At 46.4% G+C, this 27952-nt stretch overlaps 1 protein-coding gene across 1 annotated transcript in view; it reads left to right on the top strand.

The window, feature by feature from the left end:
- BPIFB4 (BPI fold containing family B member 4) overlaps nt 1-27952 on the top strand; it is a 76336-nt gene that overhangs the window by 45066 nt on the left and 3318 nt on the right. The window contains exons 12-14 of the mRNA XM_083147820.1: nt 1107-1277; nt 12856-12923; nt 14417-14459. Coding sequence (XP_083003946.1) covers nt 1107-1277; nt 12856-12923; nt 14417-14459 — 282 coding nt within the window. The remainder of the gene's footprint in view (nt 1-1106; nt 1278-12855; nt 12924-14416; nt 14460-27952) is intronic.

Raw genomic sequence — 27952 nt, 5'->3', positions numbered from 1 at the left:
TCCTGTGCAACTGGATCCCCTTCTTTTCTAGAACATAAAAGATGAAGGGGACAAAAAGCAATGTACAGTATATGCAGATGAGGAATGGCACAATACAAAATATATAGGTAGGCAAAATTAGTACAGCAAAATGATATGGGGTGATACCAATACAATACATACTGACATATGGAAGGACATATGGAAGGACTATTTTATAACAATAGAGTCAAGCCAACACTTTTGATCTAAGCAAAGAGATTAGAAAATTGAGATTGCTGAAGATAGGCTCTAGTTATAACCTTCATGGAACTATCCACACAACACACTCCCTGTAAAGACCACACCCCTAGCGCATTGGTCATGCCCCCAAATCACCAGTCACGCCCCCCCCCCCGATATAGGCCACACACCCCGTAGCGGCACACAATAGGATTTTCATAAATTTTAGCTCCAGGCCTTTATAAACTTTATTCTGGCATTGGATAGGGACAACTGTAAAGGTCTCACTGACCTTGACTTTAAAGAGGGCTATATCATTATCATTATGGCCAGATGACAGGGTAAGTGCATTTTCAGTTTAGGATGTGGCAGCTTATTATCATTTCTAGGAAATAATTGCTGTAAAAGATACTGTATGTCTAAAAATATTTAAGATTTTTCTAGAACATGGAAAGCACACAAATCTACAGTACATATAGCCATCAAAAGATATTAGTCCATGGTGCATAAAACATATCTTTTTATATTTGCTTATATTTTATTTTCTGTTCACTGTCTTCCCAACCCTCAAGATCTTCCCAATTCAAGGTTGCTCCTAGTCAATCCAAATCCTTCCAAGACAATCTCTAGCATTTCTATGTCAAGTAGTGACACACTACTTTCTTTAGGCTACACCTGACAAAAATAGGGATACCCCTAAAAATGCGTATTAAGTATTTTATTGATTTTTTCTTATAGTTTTACTGTTGAAAAACAGAAATAAAAGAATCAAAAAGAAAAAAAATCTATGTACAGATACAATAGGTATAATCATGACATACAGTGAGAGTAGCTTTGATAAAACCTATTAAACATGTCTAATAATAACTATATCTCTTTCACAATAATTTCTATTTTCGATACAGGTTGCTGCTATGTATACAGATGAAAGGCCATTAATATTGAAGGTCTTTGTTCCTAAAGCTCCAATTGTGAAACTGCAGAATAAACGTGCAACTGTGACATTACTTGTCAAAGCTGAACTATTCGTGTCCAATGCAGACTCCTCACAAACATCTATATGCGTACTAGGTGTTGTAAGTATAGCTTTGATATTAACCAAAATCAATATTGTACTATGTTAGCAGTAAAACAATAATGAAGTGCAGTGGTTCCCAAACTGTGTGCAGTGGCTCCCAGGGGTGCCGCAGAGCACTTGCAGGGGTGCCCTGGATTGGTGGGCCAGGACAAATTCAAAGTAAACAGTATATGGTCAATGTAATAAGGAAAATCAGTGCTTGTGCCTTCCAATTATATGTGGATAAACAGAAGTGAATCATGTTCCTCACCAAATAACTGTTGTAAGCGTAACTTATAACATTTAATATTTTTTCTGAAGTTTTTGGGATCTAACTTTTGGCCTAGGAGTGACGTGAACAAAATTCTGATACTCTAGGGTGTTCCTTGATTCAAAAAAGTTTGGGAACCACTGGTGTAGTGTATAACTAGAATGTGTGTTGCATATCAATGTAATCATGCAACTCAAACTTTCCCTTTGTACAGTGATGAAGTTTTACTCATTGAAATCCACTGTGCATCATTTGTGGGTTTAAAGCACTCTCCAAGGTGCTGATAAGTAAAACTGGTAGTTTAGATGTCAAAACTACCATTGTACTTCAAAAGGAATCCTGCGGTTAACATACCACTGCCTGAATCTCAACTCACGGTCAAAAGACTGGCACTGGAATCCTGATATCACTGGAGATGGCGATACTGGAATTCTAACTGCTGGTATCCCACTGATAAGCATGTTGGGGCAGGTTATATTTAGGCCACGCACATGTGGGCGTGTGGGGGGGAGGTTAATTTGAAACTGGGGTAAATCAGTGGTTCTCAACTCTATCCATTAAGTACCCACAAGAGATCGTGTTTTGAGGATGTTTGTCTGTGAGAAGAATAATTACTGACCCAGAAAGATAGTTTTACTCACCTGTGCATGATTAACCCCTTCCCGACATTTGACGTATATATACGTCATGGTCGGGAAGTACTTCCCGACACATGACGTATATATACGTCATGGCTGAAAACTGTCACTGCGTCTAGAGACGCAGTGACAGAGGGACAATGTCTGCTGTCCCTGACAGCAGACATGTCCCTGCGTGCCCGGGGGGGGCTGCGATGCCGCCCCCCCGTCGCCGATCACTGTGATTGGCTGTTCAGTGTGAACAGCCAATTACAGCGTTTTCTGTGTCACCGGCGAATAACGTTCGCCGGTGACATGGGATCGGAGGTGATTGGTGCTGTAAAGTACAGCACCAATCACCGTGGGGTGTAAGGGTGACACTGGTGTCACCCCACCTCACCCCGCCCGCCCCCAAAGGCCGTGATTGGTTCGTCGGACCGACGGACCAATCACAGCCATGGAGGGGGGTTTAAACTAACGGTGACTGCACTGCAGACGCCATTCCGGTCTGGAATTGCGTGCAGTGTGGTCACCGTGCCTGGCTGCCGCAGTATACTGACCTGATCCGTGCAAACCGTGCAAAATACTTACCTGATCACTGCCTGGATCTTGCTACTTGTGTTGTGCTGTGTTGTGCTGTGTTGTGCTGCTGCAGTTAGCTAGAGAGAGAGAGATAGAGAGAGATAGAGAGAGATAGAGAGAGATAGAGAGAGATAGAGAGGCCTAGTGACAGAGAGTGCTATATTTTGCTGCAGTGTAATAGAGTTATAGATAGAGAGAGAGATAGAGAGAGAGAGATAGAGAGATAGTGACAGATTGTGATATATATTTTTTTATATAACTGACTGCTGCCCCCCCTTTTGTGCTGATCACTATATCTGAGGTGATCAGCAACTTTTTTGGGGGTGCAGGGGTTTGCTGCAGTGTCATAGAGTGATAGATAGTGAGAGATAGAGAGATAGAGAGAGAGAGTGATAGAGAGTGCTAAATTTTGTGTCTGCTGCCCCCGCCTTTTGTGCTGATCACTATATCTGAGGTGATCAGCAACTTTTTTGGGGGTGCAGGGGTTTGTAAATTCCTGTCAGTGCTGCAGTGTCATAGAGTGATAGATAGTGAGAGATAGAGAGAGAGAGTGATAGAGAGTGCTAAATTTTGTGTCTGCTGCCCCCGCCTTTTGTGCTGATCACTATATCTGAGGTGATCAGCAACTTTTTTGGGGGTGCAGGGGTTTGTTTTTTAAATTCCTGTCAGTGCTGCAGTGTCATAGAGTGATAGATAGTGAGAGATAGAGAGAGAGAGTGACAGAGAGTGATAGAGTGCTATATTTTGTGTCTGCAGGAAATATATACCTGCCAGTTGCACCAAAGGTTGTGCACCTGCTGCCCCTCACCTTTTTTTTTTTTTTTGAGGGTGCTGTGGGTATTTTTACACACACTGTGATTTTGTGGGTGTCCTGTGGCCACTGTGCGCTGATCAGTGACGTACATCACTGATCAGCTTTTTCGGCACAGGGTTGATTTTTTTTTTTTTTTTTTTTAATAAATTCCTGTTGCCTTTGAGCGCTGTTCAGTGACGGTCGTTACTGACTAACATCTGTGCTCAATTTTTGGTGCAGGACCTTTTTTTTTTTTTTTTTTTTTTAATAAATTCCTGTTGCCTTTGAGCGCTGTTCAGTGACGGTCGTTACTGACTAACATCTGTGCTCAATTTTTGGTGCAGGACCTTTTTTTTTTTTTTTTTTTTTCTGCACTACATACACACTACCTGGTTGAAATAAAGTTTGTACCCCCCCCCTACACTATACACGTGTTGAAACATTTCACAACCACAAACACAAAAATAAAAATGGCATCCCAAAGGTCATCCCAAATGTCATCCCAGTCATCCAGAAGAATGTACTCAGCGGAGGAGGCATATGCCATGCTTGCCTCTGACAGTGACACAGACAGTGATGCAAGCGGGGAATTTGAAGGATTTGTGTTAACCTCATCTTCCTCCTCTAGTGATGAGGGACCCCCTCAAAGACGCCCCCGTAGAGCAGCTGAGACCCCCCCCCCAATGATTGATCCCGTATGGATCCCACCACCAGCCAATTTTGAGCCCCAGGTTCCTGAGTTTTTGGCCATCCCAGGAATCCAATTTGATTCCACAGGTCTCAGAGAAATTGACTTCTTCAAATTATTTTTCTCTGATGATTTTATAAATTTAATGGTGGACCAAACTAATTTATATGCCCAGCAGTTTATTGCTCAAAACCCCACGTCATCATTTGCTAGGTGGACCCCTGTAGATGCAGTAGAGATGATGGCGTTTTGGGGTCTGGTGTTTCATATGGGCATAGTAAAAAAGCCAGAAATTAGGCAATATTGGAGTACAGATGTTCTGTACAGCACCCCATTTTACCGTATGGCCATGACCCGGACTCGTTTTGAGATGATCCTTAAATTTCTGCATTACAGCGATAATGCACAGTGCCCACCCAGAGATGATCCCACCTTTGACCGGCTATTCAAAGTCAGGCCGGTCATTGATCATTTCAGCGCCAAATTTGAGGAGATGTACATCCCCCAACAATTCATTTGTGTGGACGAGTCCCTTTTACATTTTAAAGGAAGGGTTAAATTCCGCCAGTACCTTCCCAATAAGAGGGCAAGGTATGGCATAAAATTGTATAAACTGTGTGAAAGCACCTCAGGGTACACCCACAGGTTTAGGGTATATGAAGGGAAGGATTCAAGTATTGAACCGCCAGAATGCCCCCCCTCCCTCGTAGGTGTTAGTGGAAAAATTGTCTGGGATTTAGTGCACCCCTTCCTGGATAAAGGTTATCACCTCTATGTGGATAACTTTTACACTAGCATCCCCCTGTTTAAGGCCCTTGGTTCAAGAGGTACAGCAGCTTGCGGTACTGTGCGCAAGAACCAAAGAGGCCTCCCAAAAATGCACATTGCCCAAGTAATGAGAAGGGGTGAAAGCAGGGGAATATGCACTGAAAATATGTTGTTGGTCAAATATAAGGACAAGAGGGATGTCCTTATACTGACAACAATTCACGGAGACAGTACCACCTCCGTCCCTGTACGAGGTACCAGTACCCACACCTCAAAACCTAATTGTATCCTGGATTACAATAGGTACATGGGCGGAGTGGATCTTTCAGATCAGGTACTGAAGCCGTACAGTGCCCTGCGGAAAACAAAAATCTGGTACAAGAAGCTGGCCGTGTATATCATCCAGATGGCACTGTATAACGCTTACGTGCTATTCCGTTCTACCGGCCAGAGGGGGACATTTATGCACTTTCAAGAGGAAGTCATAAAGGGCCTGATATTTGGGAACCAGCAGGCAGAGGGCCCCAGTACTTCTAGTACTGGCCCCCGTATTGTACCAGGGCAGCATTTTCCCAACGAAATCCCCTCCACTGCAAAAAAGGGCAGGACACAAAAAAGGTGCAAAGTTTGTTATAAAAGGGGAATAAGAAAGGAAACTATTTTCCACTGTGAAACTTGCCCTGACAAACCCGGCCTTTGCATAAAGGAGTGTTTTAAAATATACCACACATCTATGGATTATTAGGTCCATCAATTCACCGTGCATCGGGGGTCTTGCTAATGCCACATAGCACCCACCATTCATTCCACCTGAATCTGAGCCGCAAAATCCAAAAATCACTCCTTCCCTTCTGAGTCCTGCCATGCACCCAACTGGTATTTTTTGGTCACATATGAGGCATTGCCATACTCGGGAGAAATTGGGGCATATATTTTGGGGTGCTTTTTCTCCTTCAAACCTTGTGAAAATGAAAAATTTTGAGCCAGAACTGCATTTTTGTGTAAAAAAATGTAATTTTGCCCAGTTGTATCAAAATTGGTGAAACCCCTGGGGGTTTGAAATGTACATTATACCCCTAGATGAATTCCCTGAGGGGTGTAGTTTGCAAAATGGGGTCACTTGTGGGGGGTTCCACTGTATTGGTGCTTGGGGGGTCTTGCTAATGCGACATAGCACCCACCATCATTCCACCAGAATTTGTGCTGCAAAATCCAAATATCACTCCTTCCCTTCTGAGTCCTGCCACTTTTTGGTCACACATGAGGCATTGCCGTACTCGGGAGAAATTGGGGCACAGATTTTGGGGTGCTTTGTCTCCTTCATTCCTTGTGAAAATGAAAAATTTTGAGCCAGAACTGCATTTTTGTGTAAAAAAATGTAATTTTTCATTTTCACTGCCCACTTGTATCAAAATTGGTGAAACCCCTGGGGGTTTGAAATGTACACTATACCCCTAGATGAATTCCCTGAGGGGTGTAGTTTGCAAAATGAGGTGACTTGTGGGGGGGTTCCACTGTATTGGTGCAACATAGCACCCACCATTCATTCCACCAGAATCTGTGCTGCAAAATCCAAAAATCACTCCTTCCCTTCTGAGTCCTGCCATGCACCCAACTGGTATTTTTTGGTCACATGTGAGGCATTGCCGTACTCGGGAGAAATTGGGGCACAGATTTTGGGGTGCTTTTTCTCCTTCATACCTTCTGAAAATGAAAAATTTTGAGCCAGAACTGCATTTTTGTGTAAAAAACGTAATTTTTCATGTTCACTGCCCACTTGTATCAAAATTGGTGAAACCCCTGGGGGTTTGAAATGTACACTATACCCCTAGATGAATTCCCTGAGGGGTGTAGTTTGCAAAATGGGGTGACTTGTGGGGGGGTTCCACTGTATTGGTGCTTGGGGGGTCTTGCTAATGCGACATAGCACCCACCAAAATTCCACCAGAATCTGAGCTGCAAAATCCAAAAATCACTCCTTCCCTTCTGAGTCCTGCCATGCACCCAAATGGTATTTTTTGGTCACATGTGAGGCATTGCCGTACTCGGGAGAAATTGGGGCACAGATTTTGGGGTGCTTTGTCTCCTTCATACCTTCTGAAAATGACAAATTTTGAGCCAGAACTGCATTTTTGTGTAAAAAAATGTAATTTTTCATTTTCACTGCCCACTTGTATCAAAATTGGTGAAACCCCTGGGGGTTTGAAATGTACACTATACCCCTAGATGAATTCCCTGAGGGGTGTACTTTGCAAAATGGGGTGACTTGTGGGGGGGTTCCACTGTATTGGTGCAACATAGCACCCACCATTCATTCCACCAAAATCTGTGCTGCAAAATCCAAAAATCACTCCTTCCGTTCTGAGTCCTGCCATGCACCCAACTGGTATTTTTTGGTCACATGTGAGGCATTGCCGTACTCGGGAGAAATTGGGGCACAGATTTTGGGGTGCTTTTTCTCCTTCATACCTTCTGAAAATGAAAAATTTTGAGCCAGAACTGCATTTTTGTGTAAAAAAATGTAATTTTTCATTTTCACTGCCCACTTGTATCAAAATTGGTGAAACCCCTGGGGGTTTGAAATGTACACTATACCCCTAGATGAATTCCCTGAGGGGTGTAGTTTGCAAAATGGGGTGACTTGTGGGGGGGTTCCACTGTATTGGTGCTTGGGGGGTCTTGCTAATGCGACATAGCACCCACCAAAATTCCACCAGAATCTGAGCTGCAAAATCCAAAAATCACTCCTTCCCTTCTGAGTCCTGCCATGCACCCAACTGGTATTTTTTGGTCACATGTGAGGCATTGCCGTACTCGGGAGAAATTGGGGCACAGATTTTGGGGTGCTTTTTCTCCTTCATACCTTCTGAAAATGAAAAATTTCGAGCCAGAACTGCATTTTTGTGTAAAAAATGTAATTTTTCATTTTCACTGCCCACTTGTATCAAAATTGGTGAAACCCCTGGGGGTTTGAAATGTACACTATACCCCTAGATGAATTCCCTGAGGGGTGTAGTTTTCAAAATGGGGTGACTTGTGGGGGGGTTCCACTGTATTGGTGCTTGGGGGGTCTTGCTAATGCGACATAGCACCCACCAAAATTCCACCAGAATCTGAGCTGCAAAATCCAAAAATCACTCCTTCCCTTCTGAGTCCTGCCATGCACCCAACTGGTATTTTTTGGTCACATGTGAGGCATTGCCGTACTCGGGAGAAATTGGGGCACAGATTTTGGGGTGCTTTTTCTCTTTCATACCTTCTGAAAATGAAAAATTGTGAGCCAGAACTGCATTTTTGTGTAAAAAAATGTAATTTTTCATTTTCACTGCCCACTTGTATCAAAATTGGTGAAACCCCTGGGGGTTTGAAATGTACACTATACCCCTAGATGAATTCCCTGAGGGGTGTACTTTGCAAAATGGGGTGACTTGTGGGGGGGTTCCACTGTATTGGTGCAACATAGCACCCACCATTCATTCCACCAGAATCTGTGCTGCAAAATCCAAAAATCACTCCTTCCCTTCTGAGTCCTGCCATGCACCCAACTGGTATTTTTTGGTCACATGTGAGGCATTGCCGTACTCGGGAGAAATTGGGGCACAGATTTTAGGGTGCTTTTTCTCCTTCATACCTTCTGAAAATGAAAAATTTTGAGCCAGAACTGCATTTTTGTGTAAAAAAATGTAATTTTTCATTTTCACTGCCCACTTGTATCAAAATTGGTGAAACCCCTGGGGGTTTGAAATGTACACTATACCCCTAGATGAATTCCCTGAGGGGTGTAGTTTTCAAAATGGGGTGACTTGTGGGGGGGTTCCACTGTATTGGTGCTTGGGGGGTCTTGCTAATGCGACATAGCACCCACCAAAATTCCACCAGAATCTGAGCCGCAAAATCCAAAAATCACTCCTTCCGTTCTGAGTCCTGCCATGCACCCAACTGGTATTTTTTGGTCACATGTGAGGCATTGCCATACTCGGGAGAAATTGGGGCACATATTTTGGGGTGCTTTTTCTCCTTCATACCTTCTGAAAATGAAAAATTGTGAGCCAGAACTGCATTTTTGTGTAAAAAAATGTAATTTTTCATTTTCACTGCCCACTTGTATCAAAATTGGTGAAACCCCTGGGGGTTTGAAATGTACACTATACCCCTAGATGAATTCCCTGAGGGGTGTACTTTGCAAAATGGGGTGACTTGTGGGGGGGTTCCACTGTATTGGTGCAACATAGCACCCACCATTCATTCCACCAGAATCTGTGCTGCAAAATCCAAAAATCACTCCTTCCCTTCTGAGTCCTGCCATGCACCCAACTGGTATTTTTTGGTCACATGTGAGGCATTGCCGTACTCGGGAGAAATTGGGGCACAGATTTTGGGGTGCTTTTTCTCCTTCATACCTTCTGAAAATGAAAAACTTTGAGCCAGAACTGCATTTTTGTGTAAAAAAATGTAATTTTTCATTTTCACTGCCCACTTGTATCAAAATTGGTGAAACCCCTGGGGGTTTGAAATGTACACTATACCCCTAGATGAATTCCCTGAGGGGTGTAGTTTTCAAAATGGGGTGACTTGTGGGGGGGTTCCACTGTATTGGTGCTTGGGGGGTCTTGCTAATGCGACATAGCACCCACCAAAATTCCACCAGAATCTGAGCTGCAAAATCCAAAAATCACTCCTTCCCTTCTGAGTCCTGCCATGCACCCAACTGGTATTTTTTGGTCACATGTGAGGCATTGCCGTACTCGGGAGAAATTGGGGCACAGATTTTGGGGTGCTTTGTCTCCTTCATACCTTCTGAAAATGACAAATTTGGAGCCAGAACTGCATTTTTGTGTAAAAAAAATAATTTTTCATTTTCACTGCCCAGTTGTACCACAATTGGTGAAACCCCTGGGGGTTTGAAATGTACACTATACCCCTAGATGAATTCCCTGAGGGGTGTAGTTTGCAAAATGGGGTCACTTGTGGGGGGGTTCCTAACTTTTAGCATCTTATGGTGCCTAGAAACCTACATGGTGCCTTAAAAATAATCTCATAAAAAGGAGGCTCCAAAATCAAGTAGGTGCTCCTTCTATTATGAAGCCTGTGGTTTGGTCACCGTGCACACTAGGGCCACATATAGGATATTTATGAAAACAAAAGAATTGGGGGAATCAATTTTTAGTCACATTTCTCTAGTAAAATGTACTGTGTTCCTTAGAAAAATGTATTAAAATTGCAAATCTGCAAAAAAAAAGAAATTTTGAAATTTCACCTACACTTTGTTTTAATTCCTGTGAAACACCTAAAGGGTTAACAAACTTCCAAAATGCTGTTTTGAATACTGTGAGGGGTGCAGTTTTTTGAAATGGCATCATTTATGGGGGTGTCTCACATACAAGTCCCTCAAAGTCACATCAGAACTGAACTGGTCCCTAAAAAAATCAGTGTTTGAAATTTTCTTGAAAATTTGAGAATTTGCTATTCATATTGTAAGCCTCCTAGTGTCCCAAAAAATTAAAAGGAAGTTGAAATAATGATGTCAACATAAAGTAGACATATGGTCTATGTTAGTTATTCACTATTTTGAGTGGTAAGATTATTTGTCTCACAAGCAGAAAATTTAACATTTTGCAAATCGCTAAATTTTCCATTTTTTCACGATATTTTGGTATTTTTCACAAAAAAACACAGACTGTATTGACGAAAATTTACCACTAACTTGAAGTACAATGTGTCACGAGAAAACAATCTCAAAATCACTGGGATAAGTAAAAGCAAAAAAAAGTTATCCCCACTTAAGTGAGACATGTCAGATTTGAAAAAAATGGCTCTGTCAGGAACGCAAAAACTAGCTCTGTCAGGAAGGGGTTATAGAAATCCACAAAACTTGACCTCTTGGTGGTACCGGAGGACTGGATTTGAGAACTCCTGCTATAAATCAAACTTTATCCACATATTACATGGTAATTGCTAAATGGAAAGGGGAGTATTTATCAAAGATTGAAGAGAGAGACAACTCCTGTCCTTTTTCCAACATAGCCTAAAATGTACACTAGAAGCTTATTGTGTCAGCAGCCCTGACAGGTTTGGTGCTGCAGCTCTGCCGCAGCCAGGTTTCCCGGCACCCTGAGAAGAGTGTTCCGGGTACTACTGGCCGCAGTGCTGATATCTGTCTGGTTCCGTGGCACCACGGCAGCAGGAGACGCCTTAGAAGGGCGTCCCAGGCACTTCCGCCCAGCGGTGCTCAGGCCCGCCACGTCACTTTTGCCCAGCTGGTGCGAGTCATCGCCCGGCCGGGCAACAGTATTGGTAGCCCTCTGTGTCCCCCAGCAGCCACCCAGTAACTGGCAACAGGGGACGCTGGGGATCGCGCGCTCGGCCTCCTGAAGGTAATTCTAATTACCAGGGGCCGGGCACCCGGTGGGGGCTGATTGGCCAGAGGATCCCTTTTAAGGGATCTGGCCCAGCTCAGCCCCACCGGTGTTATTGCTTTGCACAGAGTGTCATATGCTCTGTGCTGTCCAGTATGGTTCTGTACCGGTCCTGCCAGTCATGGTCCTGTCAGAGTCCTGTCCTGCTTCAGTCTGGGTCCTGTCAAGAGTCTTGTCCTGGTACAGTCTGGGTCCAGCCATCGTCCAGTTGCTGTCCTGGTCCAGTCTCAGTTCTGCCTTGGTCCAGTCTCTGTCCTGTCCCCGTCCTGATCTGGTCCTGTCTCAGGCCCGTCTTGGTCTGGTTGTGGTTCAGTCGTTGTCCAGTCGTGGTTCAGCCATTGTCCAGCTGTGGTCTGCGTCCAGTCCTGGTCCGGTCTCAGTCCAGTCTTGGTCCAGTTCTGGTCCGGTTCTGGTCCAGTCTTGATCCGGTTCCGTCTTGGTCAGTGCGGCACCATCCAGTCCTGCCAAGTAACTCACGGCGTGCACGTTATCATCCTTTGCTGCCGGTGGGTTTGGTCCGGTCACGTAAGTGCTTCAGTGGAGCCTGGTTCCTTATTCTTTATTTCTGCGAGCAAGCGGCCCTTTATCCTAAGTTATTATTTTTATTGTCCTGGTTCAGCTCTCCGTGATTCGGAGAGGCCCACGGCTGTGGCTCCACGCCTGTTTTGTGGTACCGTCACTTTAAGTGTACTATTTTATGTTGGCGTGTATTTTGTTTGGTGGCACCCTGTTATTACTTGGTCCGGTGCTTGTGACTCGGTCACACTCCCTGTCCTTGGCCTGGTGCCATTAGCCAGAGTGTTTAGTCCAGATAGGCCCTGTTAGTTAGATCGTCCTCTTGGTCCAGTCCCTGACGGTCGCCGTAGGTTTGTACCATCCTAAAACCTGGTTGCATCGGAGTTGGAGCGGGTGTAACTCGCTCCTTCGAACGCGGCCACTAAAGGAGAAGCCTAGCACCTTGCAACCTACGGTCACCTTCCAGGGATGGCCAATAGAGTCAGAGTAGGGTTTTGCCATGGCCGTTCTAAACAGCAGTCCCGGCTGAGGGCTAAGCCCACCACCATCGTCCACACGTGTCTGTCCCGGTACTCCAACGATGGGGTCACACCCAGATCCGTAACATATTGGTAAGTACTTTGGGGGGAATTTACTAAGATGGGAGTTCCATTTCACATGGGATGTTTCTAAGGGCAACCAATCAGATACTATCTATTATCTTCCAGAAGGTGCTAAATAAATAAGACCACATCCCATGTGAAATCGAACTCCCAAATTAGTAATGTCCCCCTTTATCTCTCACAGTTGTATCCCTGGCTTTGATAAATACCTCCTAAATATTACAAATATTATTTTCATTATCAATAGCAAGACATTAGATGCAGAAGGATTTTTTATTTATTTACACTGCAAGGTTTGTTGCTTAACATGTTTTTCCTAATAAAATTAATATATCTTATTGTAGGATGCACATTTTGGAGCCCGATTCTCTGTTTTGGGGGATAAACTGAAGATCTCGTTGTCTTTAGACAGGTAAATATCTGATATTATTTACTTTAAGTATTACTGTATATTCAATTAACGGTCAGTGGAAAGTAAGAGATAAAGATGGTCATTGATAGAAAAACATAATAATTAAGAGTTTCTTTGAGGACAGTACAAGTAATAAAACACGAGGACATGCACTGAAACTGGAAGGAGGTAGGTTCAGGGGAAATGTTAGAAAGAATTACTTCACAGAAAGGGTAGTGGATAAGTGGAATAGCCTCCCATCAGAGGTGGTAGAGGCTAAGACAGTAGAACAATTTAAACATGCTTGGGATAGGCATATAAATATCCTTACAAAGAAATAAGGATTAAAAAGGGTTGAAATTACCTGAAGGGTAAAAAAGGGGCAGACTAGACGGGCCAAATGGTTCTTATCTGCCGTCAAATTCTATGTTTCTATGTTACACAGTATAATACTGTATCAGTCACCTGCCTCTTCTGCTGAATGATTGAGCTCACGTCATCACTTACTGTGCAGAAGCTTGCACAGTAATAGGCCACTGTTAGAATGGCAACTTATTGTAAATATGCCGGGAGACACAGGTACTACAATTGGATGCACTACTGCCCGTGGGGGTTGATGCGCTACTACCCGGGGGGGAGTTGATGCACTACTGCCCGGGAGGGGGTGGGGGTTTGATGGGCTACTAACCAGGTGGAGGGTGCTTGATGCGCTACAGCACGGGGGGTGTTTGGGGGTGTGCGCACACTATACTGACCGGGGGAGGGGGCGGCGGGGTGCGCTACTGCCCGTGGGGCTGCGTGCACTATACTGACCAGGGTGGTGTGCGCTACTGCCCGGGGGGGGGGGGGGCTGTGTGGCTCTATACTGCCCGGGGGGTGCTAACGTAATACTGCACGGGGAGGGGGTGTGTGCTACTGCCCAGGGGGGAGGGGGTTGGGCTCGTGCTACTGCCTGGGGGGGGTTCTTACCAGACACCCGCCGCCGCACAGCCTGGCTGAAGTCCGCTCATGGGTCACGTCACCCACCAGCGACTCGTCAGAAAGAAGGGAAGCATAGCCCTAAACAAATATGGCCGCCACATACTACAGTAGTATGACCAACGCCAGCACCAGCCCTGATAGTAGTGGCCCGGTTAGCACTGACGGCGGCCCAGCCAGGTAGAAATCTGGACCGGCCCACGGGGAAATTACCCGGTTTCCCGGCGGGCCAATCCGCCACTAACAGCGTTACTTGCGATGATTAGCAGTTCCATAGCTTGAAAAATCACAGCTGTGTAGGCAGGTGCATACAAACATGAAGTAGGCCCAAAGCCCCTGAAATTTAGAGAAATAATTTAAAGGACAAATATGGACATGAACAGGACTATCAATAGGAAGTCAACTGTATACAAACATTTGATTGCGATTTTATTGTGCCATGTTTTACATGTTGTGACAAATTGAGAAAAAAGGCCAAGATGTATGTGGACACATCTGTATGTTGTTAACTGATCTTTATTTAAATTTTTTTTTAGCACTAAGGTTTCTATCATCTCGTCTTCAGTTGGGCGCTTTGAAGTAAGTATTTGTGTAGTAAGGTATAAACCAGTCACTGTAGTACAGGTGTATATACAGTATGTATGTAAAAAAAAAAATACAAAGAAAATAAATTTTCAGCAATCAGAAACATATACTGTAGATTGTTTGAACTAATTTGAATAAAGTTCAAGGTTTTCTAAGAAATTAAATGTAGAAAATAAACTGATGCATATCATGCCCATATTAAACAATTTGGAATATAATGTTGAGTTTACAACTGATTTTCCTTTGGCATTGTATTATATCCCTTTCACACATACATGGAGATTCTGGGTTTTTGCATGTCAATGCACATCCAATCTAGGAATTCTGTATGTGTGATTGCAAACCACCTGGGACTAAAACCTGAGTGACGGAGCGCAGAAACTGCAAATTCCCTGGGCACATGTCAGAAATTGGCATCTGTCACTACCACATATCATTTGCAGACACAGTGGTTAATGAGTGCTTGGACTTGCAGTTGGACATGAGAACTAAGGACATTTGGCCTGATTCAGACTTGGCTGCTAAATAGAGTATTTGCAGTGGTTTGCGAGGATAAAGCCACCCATCGCCGAGACAGAATTAGCTAAATTGCAAGAGCATTATGTATGGATTATTAATGCATTAACACAAATCCATATGCAATTACACAAACATCGAACAGTTTTTATCATCTGCGCAAATGTAAGTAGGTCTGAGGTTTCCACTAATCTGCGACTGAGACAGGGTGGAAGCAGTGCCAGACTAAGGTCTAAATGTGCCTTGAGCTGAAAATTATCAAGGGCCTTTTATGCGCAATATTAGGGGTTGTGGCCTGCACCAAATAATGTGGGGGGCGTGACCAGTGTTCTGTTTGGGTGGTCTGCTCATGGGTGTGTCTCCATTTGTGTAAGTACTTTCAACTAATTATATATGCCTGGAAAAGGCAGGGGCTGGCATAGGAAAAATGCAAAGGGTTTAGTATAGGGTGAAAAATGGCAAAGACGTTGGCATATGTAAGGGCCTGGCACAGAAAAGAGGGTAAATAGAAGCTGCAGATATACTTACCTTCCAGCGGCGGCTGCAGACTTTGGGCTGCAGTGCCAACCATGTATCGCCAGCCGTAAGATCATTGGACGATATATATATATATATATATATATATATATATATATATATATATGCACACTCCCTCCAGCCAAAGTAGATATATTGGGGGGTGCCCTCCAAAGGTGCACCCACAGGATGCTGGTGTCCTGAGATACTTGCGGGGTGAGGCGGCACTCCAGTCATAAAAAAAATACTGAAAGCCAAAACTTGGTAGACAACATTTCAGCACCTTTTATGTGGTCACCTAAGTTTACCACACCATATACCCCTTACACAAATCATGCAACACAATAGTAACCCCCATATATTTTACTTGCCTCTTACACATTATGCCACATGGTTGAGTGAAAATTAACGTTATGCCACACAGATTAAAGCAACATTCCTATTTTGCCACATGGATTGAGCCAAAATTCACACTATATCAAATGGTTTGGGTTCCAAAGTTTCCACCATTATGAACATTACATGTTAAGCCACACACCATAATGTCCATTACGTATTATGCCAAACACCATAATGCCTATTAAAAATTATGCTTCATAAGTGCTACTTACCTACATGATCATTGCCAGGGGTTCCATGCTCTTTGCCAGGGGTTCCATGCTCATTGCCATGTGGAGAGCAGGGGGCACTGCAGGTCCCGGCTATTAGAAATAATACCCCTTTCACACCAGAAAATGCAGGGACTTACCTGGGAATATGGTCCCAGGATCATGCAGGGACATTCCCGGGCTGGCCCCTTTTACACCAGCCTAGTCCCTACATTCTCTGGTGTGAGGGGGAGAGAAAACTACCCCACCCCCCCACCCCCTTAACCAACTGGCTATATGTTCAGAACCAACTGGCCCATTTACATGAATATCATATTGAAGAACTTTTCAGTGAGCTTCGAATGATTTTAGTCCTGTAAAACTGGGCCATTTGGTTCCAGAGAAATATGCCCTCAAACAACAGCCATGAAATTACATTTCAGAAATGTAAAAATCGGGTTTACCCGTAATATATCTGGAACCAATTAACCCATATGGGGTGGGGGTCGGAATTAGCGGGTCCCATGTTATCCTATGGGGAAAATGTTTCAGCTTTGCCCCGCCGTATCTTCGGTTCCCGGGGGCTAGCGACATGGGGCTGGGCTCATTGGAAAGGCCCGGCCCTCAGCTACAAAATGGGCCTAAGGGGGGATGGTGTGGGTATGTGCATTAGTACCATGGGTGGGGGAGTTGCAGGTACGGGGTTGCCGCACGTGGGAGAGGGTGTTCGCTGTTGCTGTGGGAGGATTGGGTGCGGGTGTTCTGTGGGTGGTGGAATTGTAGGTGCTGGGGTGGCACATGTGGGTGGGGAATGGGCAGGTGCAGGGGTGCTGAAGTTGAGTGCGGGGGTGGTAGCGGTGTTGGAGGGGTGGGTGCGGGGTTGGCGGGACAGGGTTTGTGCATGTTGGTAGGGGAGAGGCCACTGTGGTGTGGGTGTACTGCGGGTGGTGGAGGGGCGGTTGTGGTGTTATTGGAAGTGGATGTAGGGGTGCACACATCACAATAGCCAATGGGGAGGGATTGAATGCTCATTGGCAGGGGTAAAAATATATTCATTGCCAGAGGGAATGTAGCTGCACACACAAGTGTACACATATAGAAACATATAGAAACCACTTGGCCCATCTAGTCTGTCCCTTTTTTAAACATGTTACCTCAAACCATATTTGATCCTTATTTTTTTTGTAAGGATATCAATATGCCTATCCCAAGCATGTTTACATTTTACTACTGTATTTGCCTCTACCACCTCTGATGGTAGGCTATTCCACTTATCTACTACTCTTTCTGTGAAGTAATTCTTTCTCACATTTCCCCTGAATCTTCCTCCCTCTAATTTCAGTGCATGTCCTTGTGATAGCCCACTTCAGGTACCCCCTGCGCCTCTTATAGGGGCTGAAAGAAAACAGTAGCCAATATTGCCTGCAGCTTGTGCAGGCACAGAAGGAGTTAAACAGAGCCCAGGTTCCCTTCACGCAGGGAGAGCCTGACACCCCCCCTGATTGGCTGCCCGGGGAGCGTGAAGTGAGGGGTGAGAGGTCAGCTCTGTACAGCGTGACGGAGGGGTCTGCAGCAGCTAGAGGAAGACAGGACACGTGTGAGATAGGAGAGACCCGTGTACGGAGGAGAAGTCAGCAGAGCGTGTGGCCTGAAGACCTGCAGAGAGAGAGAGAGCAGTGAAGCGTGGAGTGAGCAGAGACCCCGGCAGCCGACAGGCAGACTGAGAGAAAGTGCGGAGCTGCAGGAGAGGCAGACGCCGGCGGTGATTGACAGCCGGCTCCCCGACAGCAAGAGAGAGACAGCGGGGACAGCAGCTAACCAGCGCTGGAAGAGTGATTGACAGCAGGGAAGAGACCAGCCAACGCGTGCAGCGGCCACCCAGGAGTCGTGACCAGCAGGAGCTGGCAACTGCAGCTGAGTCTCCAGGTATTGTGTGGTCCCCACTGCTGGCCTGCAAGCTATATGCCCCTTGGCCCCACCTGTGCTCCCTTCTAATGTACCCAGACACCGCAGAGAGTCCTTCTCCCCTGCATAGGGGACAATTGTTATTGGGGTGCTGATCACCCTGCGACATTAGCAGCCCAGAGACACCTGCAATGCCCCTCTGGCTGCATGCCAGATTTGCCACCCCCGCCAAGCCTATATCTACAGCCTGTGTTGTATGTCTAGCAGGGAGTTGCCCTAGGTAACGGGGACTCGCCTGTACCCCGTTATAGGGGACCATTAATATTTTCTGGACTTTATATAGTAGTGTGCACACTAAGGTAGGGATTACCGTTTACTTGTGAGGATTACCGTCGTGGGACCGTTATTTGAATGTAATAACAGGGTGGTTTGCACCAGGGACTGCCGTGCAGCATATAGGGTGCATAGCGCCACCTGGCGGACTTATTGTGTTGAAGCGTCATATGTGTAGCAAGTGCCGTAGTGACGTAGTAATTTGTGATTTGAATGTTTTGCTCTTTTCGTATTGGTATTAATGATCTACTGCTTCAAGTACTAAATAGTAATAAGTGACTGTTTTGCATATAGCCGTGAATGTCTTGCAGCAACCGGTTTTCATATATTTTCTAAATAAATATTTGTTGCTGCTAACCGTAGTAGCCTTGTCTTTTGTGGGTTCTCCTTGGGTTGTGCCGTTTCCCTGCCACAGGTTCTCCGGAAGAAGCCGTGAGGAATCCAGAAGCTGCCGCCGTCATCAGCTCCAGGTTCAGGTATCATCTTACACCACACCGTTACAGGGGCACTGTCACACTTGGCGTCACGAACAGGATTGCAAAGACCCCTGTGAACGACGAGATGTGGCGATCGCAATATGCAGCACCTCAGGAGATGCGGACAACCGCCAGTCCACCACCCCAAGTAGGTCCAGACGCTATCGAGACCATGATAGAACAAATCAAGGAGGCGACTAAGGTAATCCGTGAAATGCGTCGAGAACGGGAGGAAGATGAATATAGAAGATGGCGACGTGAACTTGATAGAAGGTACAGACACCAGCGGAATCCCCGATGGAGGTTGGAGCGACGACCCACCGACCAGGTCACTGTGTGCCCACAGACCACGAGAAGACACGGGAGAGGCGGTCCACCGGCAGTGTTCCAAAATACGACGAGAGCGTCCTGTGGAATGCAGATGACCGATAGGCCGCAAACCGGCCCAAGAAGAATTGCAGGTCGTGTCCTGTGGTTTGATGTACCACGCGGGTATGGTTTCATTAAGCGTGCAGACACCGGCCATAGCGTGTATGTCCACTATACCGCCATCCAGCATGCCGACCCCCAAAACAGCTTCCGGAGCCTGAGCAACGGTGAGGCCGTAGAATTCAAATTGACAAGCGGGAAGAAAGGCACCAAGGCCGCCAACGTGACTGGACCGAATGGAACACCGGTGCTACGTAACAGACGCACCCCAGCACACTATCCAAGTCATAGAGAGCCCCAACCGTACTACCAGCAAGAGTACAGCCACAGCGGAAGTAGAGCTGAACTGAGGGAAGTAAATGGCGAGAGTGACCGATTTAATGCCAACCCTCCTCGACCAGGACAGATGCCCCGCCCACCAGAACCTGACATCAAGAGGTCAAGCAAGAAACCGGTCGTGCGGAGTGAGGCAGTCCATCAGAACTGGAAAGAAGCCACCAGGCCTCACCTTCCGGAGCCGACGCGGGAGTATGTGCCCAGGATGGACGATGCCAATTACCGAGCGGCGAACCTAGGGCCAAGAAATATCAGAATGGCTGAACCAGAGAGAAACTCCAAAATTGTGGTCCATATGGCCGTGACAGAGACCGTGAAGCCATCAGAAGTGGAACCAGCTATACCGTTGCCTGAACCCAAGGCCAAGATAGAAACAGTAGAGAGAGATGAGAAGGCCGAGACCTGTTTCATCAATGGGAAGCCTGTAACGAACGGCGAGTACACGACCATCTCCGGGGAAGAGTTCGCCTTCCAGATACATCAAGCAATACAGAGGTCCAAGAGACGAGACAGAGAGGCGAGACGCGCCTAAAGCCGAGCGTACGTTGTTAAGAGTGGGCGCCATCCATTTTCTTCGGTGAAGCACCTGGACCGCAGAGGGATGGGAGTCCTGTGGCGGAGGGATGGTTGACTCGGGGGGAGCCCACATTGGATAATCAGGTGATAAGAAGGTAGTGTGAATATTTGTTTGTGGAATGTCTGTATATGCGCCTGTTTTATTTTCACCGTTTAAATGTTTTGTCATGGACATTGAAAGTACCTTGTTCAGGACTTAATGCCCCTGGTTGGTTGCCTGGGGACAGGCAAATTTCCAGCAGGGAGGTATGTGATAGCCCACTTCAGGTACCCCCTGCGCCTCTTATAGGGGCTGAAAGAAAACAGTAGCCAATGTTGCCTGCAGCTTGTGCAGGCACAGAAGGAGTTAAACAGAGCCCAGGTTCCCTTCACGCAGGGAGAGCCTGACACCCCCCCTGATTGGCTGCCCGGGGAGCGTGAAGTGAGGGGTGAGAGGTCAGCTCTGTACAGCGTGATGGAGGGGTCTGCAGCAGCTAGAGGAAGACAGGACACGTGTGAGATAGGAGAGACCCATGTACGGAGGAGAAGTCAGCAGAGCGTGTGGCCTGAAGACCTGCAGAGAGAGAGAGAGCAGTGAAGCGTGGAGTGAGCAGAGACCCCGGCAGCCGACAGGCAGACTGAGAGAAAGTGCGGAGCTGCAGGAGAGGCAGACGCCGGCGGTGATTGACAGCCGGCTCCCCGACAGCAAGAGAGAGACAGCGGGGACAGCAGCTAACCAGCGCTGGAAGAGTGATTGACAGCAGGGAAGAGACCAGCCAACGCGTGCAGCGGCCACCCAGGAGTCGTGACCAGCAGGAGCTGGCAACTGCAGCTGAGTCTCCAGGTATCGTGTGGTCCCCACTGCTGGCCTGCAAGCTATATGCCCCTTGGCCCCACCTGTGCTCCCTTCTAATGTACCCAGACACCGCAGAGAGTCCTTCTCCCCTGCATAGGGGACAACTGTTATTGGGGTGCTGATCACCCTGCGACATTAGCAGCCCAGAGACACCTGCAATGCCCCTCTGGCTGCATGCCAGATTTGCCACCCCCGCCAAGCCTATATCTACAGCCTGTGTTGTATGTCTAGCAGGGAGTTGCCCTAGGTAACGGGGACTCGCCTGTACCCCGTTATAGGGGACCATTAATATTTTCTGGACTTTATATAGTAGTGTGCACACTAAGGTAGGGATTACCGTTTACTTGTGAGGATTACCGTCGTGGGACCGTTATTTGAATGTAATAACAGGGTGGTTTGCACCAGGGACTGCCGTGCAGCATATAGGGTGCATAGCGCCACCTGGCGGACTTATTGTGTTGAAGCGTCATATGTGTAGCAAGTGCCGTAGTGACGTAGTAATTTGTGATTTGAATGTTTTGCTCTTTTCGTATTGGTATTAATGATCTACTGCTTCAAGTACTAAATAGTAATAAGTGACTGTTTTGCATATAGCCGTGAATGTCTTGCAGCAACCGGTTTTCATATATTTTCTAAATAAATATTTGTTGCTGCTAACCGTAGTAGCCTTGTCTTTTGTGGGTTCTCCTTGGGTTGTGCCATTTCCCTGCCACAGGTTCTCCGGAAGAAGCCGTGAGGAATCCAGAAGCTGCCGCCGTCATCAGCTCCAGGTTCAGGTATCATCTTACACCACACCGTTACAGGGGCACTGTCACATCCTTGTGTTCTGTTGCTCCTCTTCCTCTGAAGAATGTCTCCCACCTGTACCTTGTTAAAACCCTTGATATATTTGAAAGTTTATATCATGTTCCCCCTTTCCCTTCTCTGCTCTAAAGTATACATATTAAGATCTTTTAGTCTTTCCTGGTACGTTTTGTGATGTAGGCCATGCACCATTTTAGTTGCCCTTCTTTGTACAGTCTCTAATGTATTTATATCATTCTGGAGATATGGCCTCCAGAACTGAACACAATACTCTAGATGAGGCCGTACCAATGACCTATACAGTGGCAATGGGGCAGATGTATTAAGCCTGGTGAAGAGATAAACTGGAGATAAAGTGGAAGGAGATAACGCACCAGCCAATCAGATCCCAACTGTCATATTTCAAACACAGCTGATTGGCTGGTGCGTTAACTCTTCCAAGTTATCTCCACTTTATCTCTTCTCCAGGCTTAATACATCTGCCCCATTATTACTTCTTTCTTCCTACTGCTGATACCTCTCCCTATGCAACCAAGCATCTGACTTGCCTTCTTCATTGCTTTGTTACATTGCCTACCTGCTTTTAAGTCCCCTGAAATAGTGACACCTAGATCGCTCTCTTCTCTTCCTCAGTAGTTTCCATTATAGTGCCATTTATACTATATTTAGTCTTTGGATTTTTGCAACCCAAGTGCATGATTTTGCATTTTTTGGCATTAAACTGTAGTTGCCATGCTCTTCACAATTCCTTTAATCTACCTAGATCATCAATAATTTGTTTTACCCCTCCTGATGTGTCTACCCTGTTGCATACCTTTGTGTCATCTGCAAAAAGGCACATTTTACCCTCAATTTCATTTGCAATATCACCAATAAAGATATTAAAAAGCACTGGTCCAAGTACAGATCCCTGGGGTACTCCACTTGTAATACATACATACACGGCTATGTATGCCCTGTCACATGTAACAATGCCCTACCAGCCTCCACTGTGTGGGGCCTAGGGCAGAGTTGTGTGCTCTGCTTAAGTGGCTGCCGGCTTCTGGGGTGCTGCAGGCTTTTGGGGGTAAGTGGTGGGAGGGTGAGGCATGCAGACAGTGTAAGTTCCCTGCTTGGTTGTCCAAGCACTGAACTGTTGTCTGCGGTGGACGACGCCTCCTTCTGCTGCTGCACAGCGGCACCTTACACACAGCTGTAGCAGCCAGCGTGGAGGGGGGAGGCGGGTAGGTTTTACCAGCTTCTGGAGCCGGCAACATGGTGCCTCCTCCGCTGCCAGTGACACCCGCTGCCTAGCCAACCCGCTGCACACCTGAGATATGAAGTCCTAGTTCAACCTGAGCTCCAGCAGTGGGATGGCCAGGGGACTACAATTCCCATGAGCCTCTGCACTTCATTGAGAAAGCAGGAAGAGGAGTGCAGCCGCAGCAGAACAGTGAGAAAGGGACAATGTGCTGCTTTTCGGGCAGGTTGGGAGGGATTAGGTGGGAGTAATAATAGGTGTTATCAATGTAATAGCTGTGGCGGCGGCAGCGTATGGGGGTGTGCTGGAGCTGGAGGCAGGACATGGATCAGCAAAAGGCCACGCCTCCTGTGGTGATGTCACTGCACATTGGTGCGTGGTCCACAGCCACTTGTGTATGTATATTATGTATATAGCAGTTGTGTGGCAGGCAGTGGCGTAACTATAAATTTAGCTCCCCTATGCCAAAAAGTTTTTGGCGCCCCCCCCCCCCCCTCATGGCAGGTGTGAGTGTGGCTACACTCAGCAGCAGGGGGAGAGCCACAGGGACACGACGGTAACAGGACAATGGAGTCAGTGCTCCTTTAGGCCAGGAGCCCGACGGCAAATAACTCAATTGTCTCCCGGAGTTGCACCACTGTGTGTATGTGTGTGTGTTTGTGTGTGTGTGTATACACACTGTATACTGTACATAAATACATACATATAGACTGTGAGATATATGTACGCATATGTGTGTGTATATATATATATCATAGGCGAATCTAAGGGGTGGTCCGGGGGGTGCACCGGACCACCCAATAGACCACCAGCTGCTTAAAAATTAAATAAATGACAGCCGGGCAGAGAGAGTGTGCTGCCCGGCTGTTTAGTCTGCAGCAATTCCCAAACTGTGCGCCGCGGCTCCCTGTGGTGCCGCAGCGCTGTCACAGGGGTGCCGCGGCTGGTGGCTCTATCAGGGAGCCAACAGCCACATATCTTTCTCCCCACATCATCTCCGGCATCCTTGTCCCCCGGATGGTGATGACATGCCAGCGCATGTGACCTGCAGACCTCAAGGTGAGGGGGCTTCTAATCTGCCCCAGCGGCAGCCCCAGACCCATCGCTGGTCTAGCCTCGGCCCTCGCTAGTCCCATCCATAATGGAGTGGTACTCCAGGTCCCTCGCAGCAGCTGCGCCCCCCCCCCCCCCCAGGTCAGGCAGTGACATCCCACCCCCGGAGTGCCATGGCCCAGCCAGCCAGGGGAGGGGGGTTCATAGGAACCCAGTCATACCTGTACTGGGGTAGGGACATATACAGACAGTGATGCCTGTCTCTTTGTCTCTCTCTCTCTATTCTCTATCTCCGCTCTCCATATCTCTCTCCCCCAGGGTTGCCAACTTTATTATTCTCCTCTCACGGGAGAAGCCCGGAGAGGAGAGTTTCAGCAGCCGCTCGGGGCGGGGCTTAAGCGTTACATCACTAAGCCCCGCGATTGTGTCATTTTAGCTCCGCCCCCTCCTCTGAGACCCGAGGATTGTGGCATTTTAATGCCGCGATCCGGGGGACAGTGGGGGTCCACCCTAAAGTCGGGAGGGTCGGGAGGGGGACCCGATTTTCGGGAGACTCCCGGAAATTCCGGGAGGGTCGGCAACCCTGCTCTCTCTCTTCTCTCTCTCTCTCCACATCTCTCTCCCTCTCCTTTTCTTTCTCCCTCTACTTTTTTTGGTCTCTCTCTCTCTCTCTCCTTTTCTTGGTCTCTCTCCTTTTCTTTCTTTCTCTCTCCTTTTCTTTCTCTCTCTCTCTCTCTCTCTCTCCTTTTCTTGTCTCTCTCTCTCTCTACTTTTCTTTGTCTCTCTCTCTCTACTTTTCTTTGTCTCTCCTTTTCTTTGTCTCTTTCTCTCTCTCCTTTTCTGTGTGTGTCTCTCTGTCTACAAACCCTCCCCCCCTTGACAACGAGCAATTCCCTCCCACCTTGGCAACGAGCAATTCCCTCCCCACTTTGGCAACAAGCAATTCCCTCCCCACCTTGGCAACGAGCAATTCCTTCCCCCCTTGGCAACGAGCAATTCCCTCCCTTCTTTGGCAACAAGTAATTTCACTCCCTCTTGGCAACAAGCATGTATACCCCCATGGGGTCGAGCATGAAGCTCCCTTGGCATCGAGTATGAAGCCCCCTTCGCATAGAGCAAGAACCCCCTAGCAATGAGCACGTAGGTAAGTGGCACTTATGTGTCAAATATGTAATGGGCATAATGTTTTGTTATATAATATGTAATGGGCATTATGGTGTGTCACCTTATGTGTAATTAACATTATGGCATGTTGATTTATGTGTAATGGGTATTACGGAGTTGGCTAAAATGTGTAACGGGCATTACGATGTGTGCTCTAAAGTGTAATACCATCCCCCATTTTGTGATGCCACGCCTCCGTCCCATGAGGCCATGCCCCCTTTTCGCCACGCGGCTTCACCGTGCAAAGGTCCCCCCTTGCATGTAGATTTGGCTTTGGGACCACCATTACCATAATTCTAGATTTGCCTATGATTATATATATATATATATATATATATATATATCTCACAGTATATATATGGAGAATTTTGGATAACGTATTTTTCCGTATTTCGGAATATTTTAATATTTCAATGATGTATTTTGAAGTATCTTGCATTAATGCTGTATAAACACATCAAACATATGAAATGCACACAAATATATTTAATTTATTTGTTCAAAAAACAAAGTTTCAAAACATGAAACAAAATTTGTGTACTATCTCAGATATTGAATTTGAATGCCAAGCAATCATTTTCTTGTACATACAGTATATAGTGCCAGTTACATATCATGTCCTCAGTAGTGCTGTTACAAATTTCCCCAGTGAGTTTTTAGCATTTTCTGGAATGTATGGTTTTCGGAATAATTCAGATAACGGATATTTGGATACGGGATACTCAACCTGCCTGTATATATATATCAGTGACGCGTTTCATCACTGATGACTTTGTCAGGACTCCTGACGAAGTCATCAGTGACGAAACATGTTGGGGCGTGGCTTCCCGACGTGCTGATCTGCACACCTGCTGTCCCGTCCGGTCTTCATTCTGTGTACCGTGCTGCTGATATTCCTATACCGCTGAGGGTTTCCATCTGAGGAGTACGCTGTTACTGCCTTACCCGGCTGGGTTCCTTTCAGCATTTACATCAGATGTTGGACGATATGGTGGATATGCTGACATTCTTTTACTATTATGTATGTGAGCTTGTTATTCATTTTTAGTAAAGTTTAATACACTATGCTCATTGGAGCGCTCCATCTGGTTTGTTTTTCATATATATCAGGGCACAGGATTGCTGTGCCCTGACGACGAGGTGCTTACCTTGAAAGCGCTTGGCTTCTAATACAGCCATGTTGTAACATTCCGTGTGTGATCTTTATTTACTTATCGTCATCCGAGTGCCTCTGAATTTGGATTGTTATATTGGACTATACAGACAGTGCACCGGAAAAATTTGCCATTTGTGAGCAGAGTGCTGGCATAAGGTGGAATATATATATATATATGAAAATGTGTGTACAGGGCAGCCGAGAGGAATGCGGGGTCCTGGTAAAATTGTGCCACGCCCCCAAAATGTTATTAGGGGGGTGAAAGAAAACACTAACCTCAGCAGCAGCAGTAGCACACACCGACAGCATGTGTTGTGCTGACAACAGGCTTAGCATGAACTCTCGCGCTGTCGGTAAGACGCTAATGCTGAGCCTGCTGTCAGCACATCACATGCTGTAGAAGTGTGTGCTGCTGTTGCTGCCCAAGAGGGATGGAGGGGGAAGGGAGCGGTTGGTCCAGGGCCCCTGCTGGGCCCTTCCAGCAAGCCCGGGTAATTAGTACCTGCTCCCCCCCCTCTCGGCTGCCCTGTATGTATGTATGTATGTATGTGTATATATATATATATATGTATGTATATATATATATATGTATGTATGTATGTATGTATAGGTATGGTGAAAGATGGCACTCCAGAGGGACTTGATGAAAAAAATATTTTATAAACCGTGCATGTAAAAATACACCAACGTTTCGGGGCTGGCACGCCCCTTTGTCAAGGCTGAATACAAGGCTGAATACTTCACTTTGCTGTGTGTTGTGGAAGCTTGGTCCTGCTTCCGGGTCCTCCACAGCGCCTCTGTGCTTGGTGAGGCCATAAATGAGTGGTATCGTGAGATCCCACACACCACCGGGGTGTGCGGGATCTCACCTGTGGGGTGTGTGCTCATTTATGGCCTCACCAAACACATAGGCGCTGTGGAGGACCCGGAAGCAGGACCAAGCTTCCGCAACACACAGCAACGTAGAGGACAGCAGGGGACCAGGAAGCCAGGTAAGAGTGCACCGCGGGTTGGACGGGACGCCAGCCTCCCGCGACACCTACCTGCTCAACCAAACCCAGACTGTGACTTTCTCTTGCTTACTTTTTTGCTGACCCCCTTTTCCCCACTGCCACATCCCCGCTGACTGCCCCGTCTACCCAAAGGACACAGGTTGTTTCCAAGCCTGACTCCCCAAGCCCACCACCAGTCACCCTTACCCCAACCTACCTTACCTTACAATACATCAATATCCAAGTACATTCTTTGCAGGGAACAAGTAACTGCCTTAGAGCAACATTAATCTCTATTTGACATACATACTGTCATTTAGAGACCACTGGGAGCGCAGGTCACAAAACAATTCTTAACTACTTATTTCCTTGTGAGGCAGGTCTCCTTACCTGTAACCCGCAGCACCCACAATAGAGTATTACCATCAAACCAGTGAGCGCAAGCTAGAAACCCTGTATCATTATATATATATATATATATATATATATATATATATATATATATATATATACCATTCTTTGGGTGTTATCGAATTAATATTGACTCTGTACCAAATGACCCAATCCTT

The sequence above is a fragment of the Crinia signifera genome, chromosome 6 (genome assembly GCF_055691185.1).
Source record: "Crinia signifera chromosome 6, ASM5569118v1, whole genome shotgun sequence".
Lineage (NCBI taxonomy): Eukaryota > Metazoa > Chordata > Amphibia > Anura > Myobatrachidae > Crinia > Crinia signifera.
The sequence above is the reverse complement of the archived record's forward strand: the minus strand, read 5'-3'. Positions and strand labels throughout refer to the sequence as shown.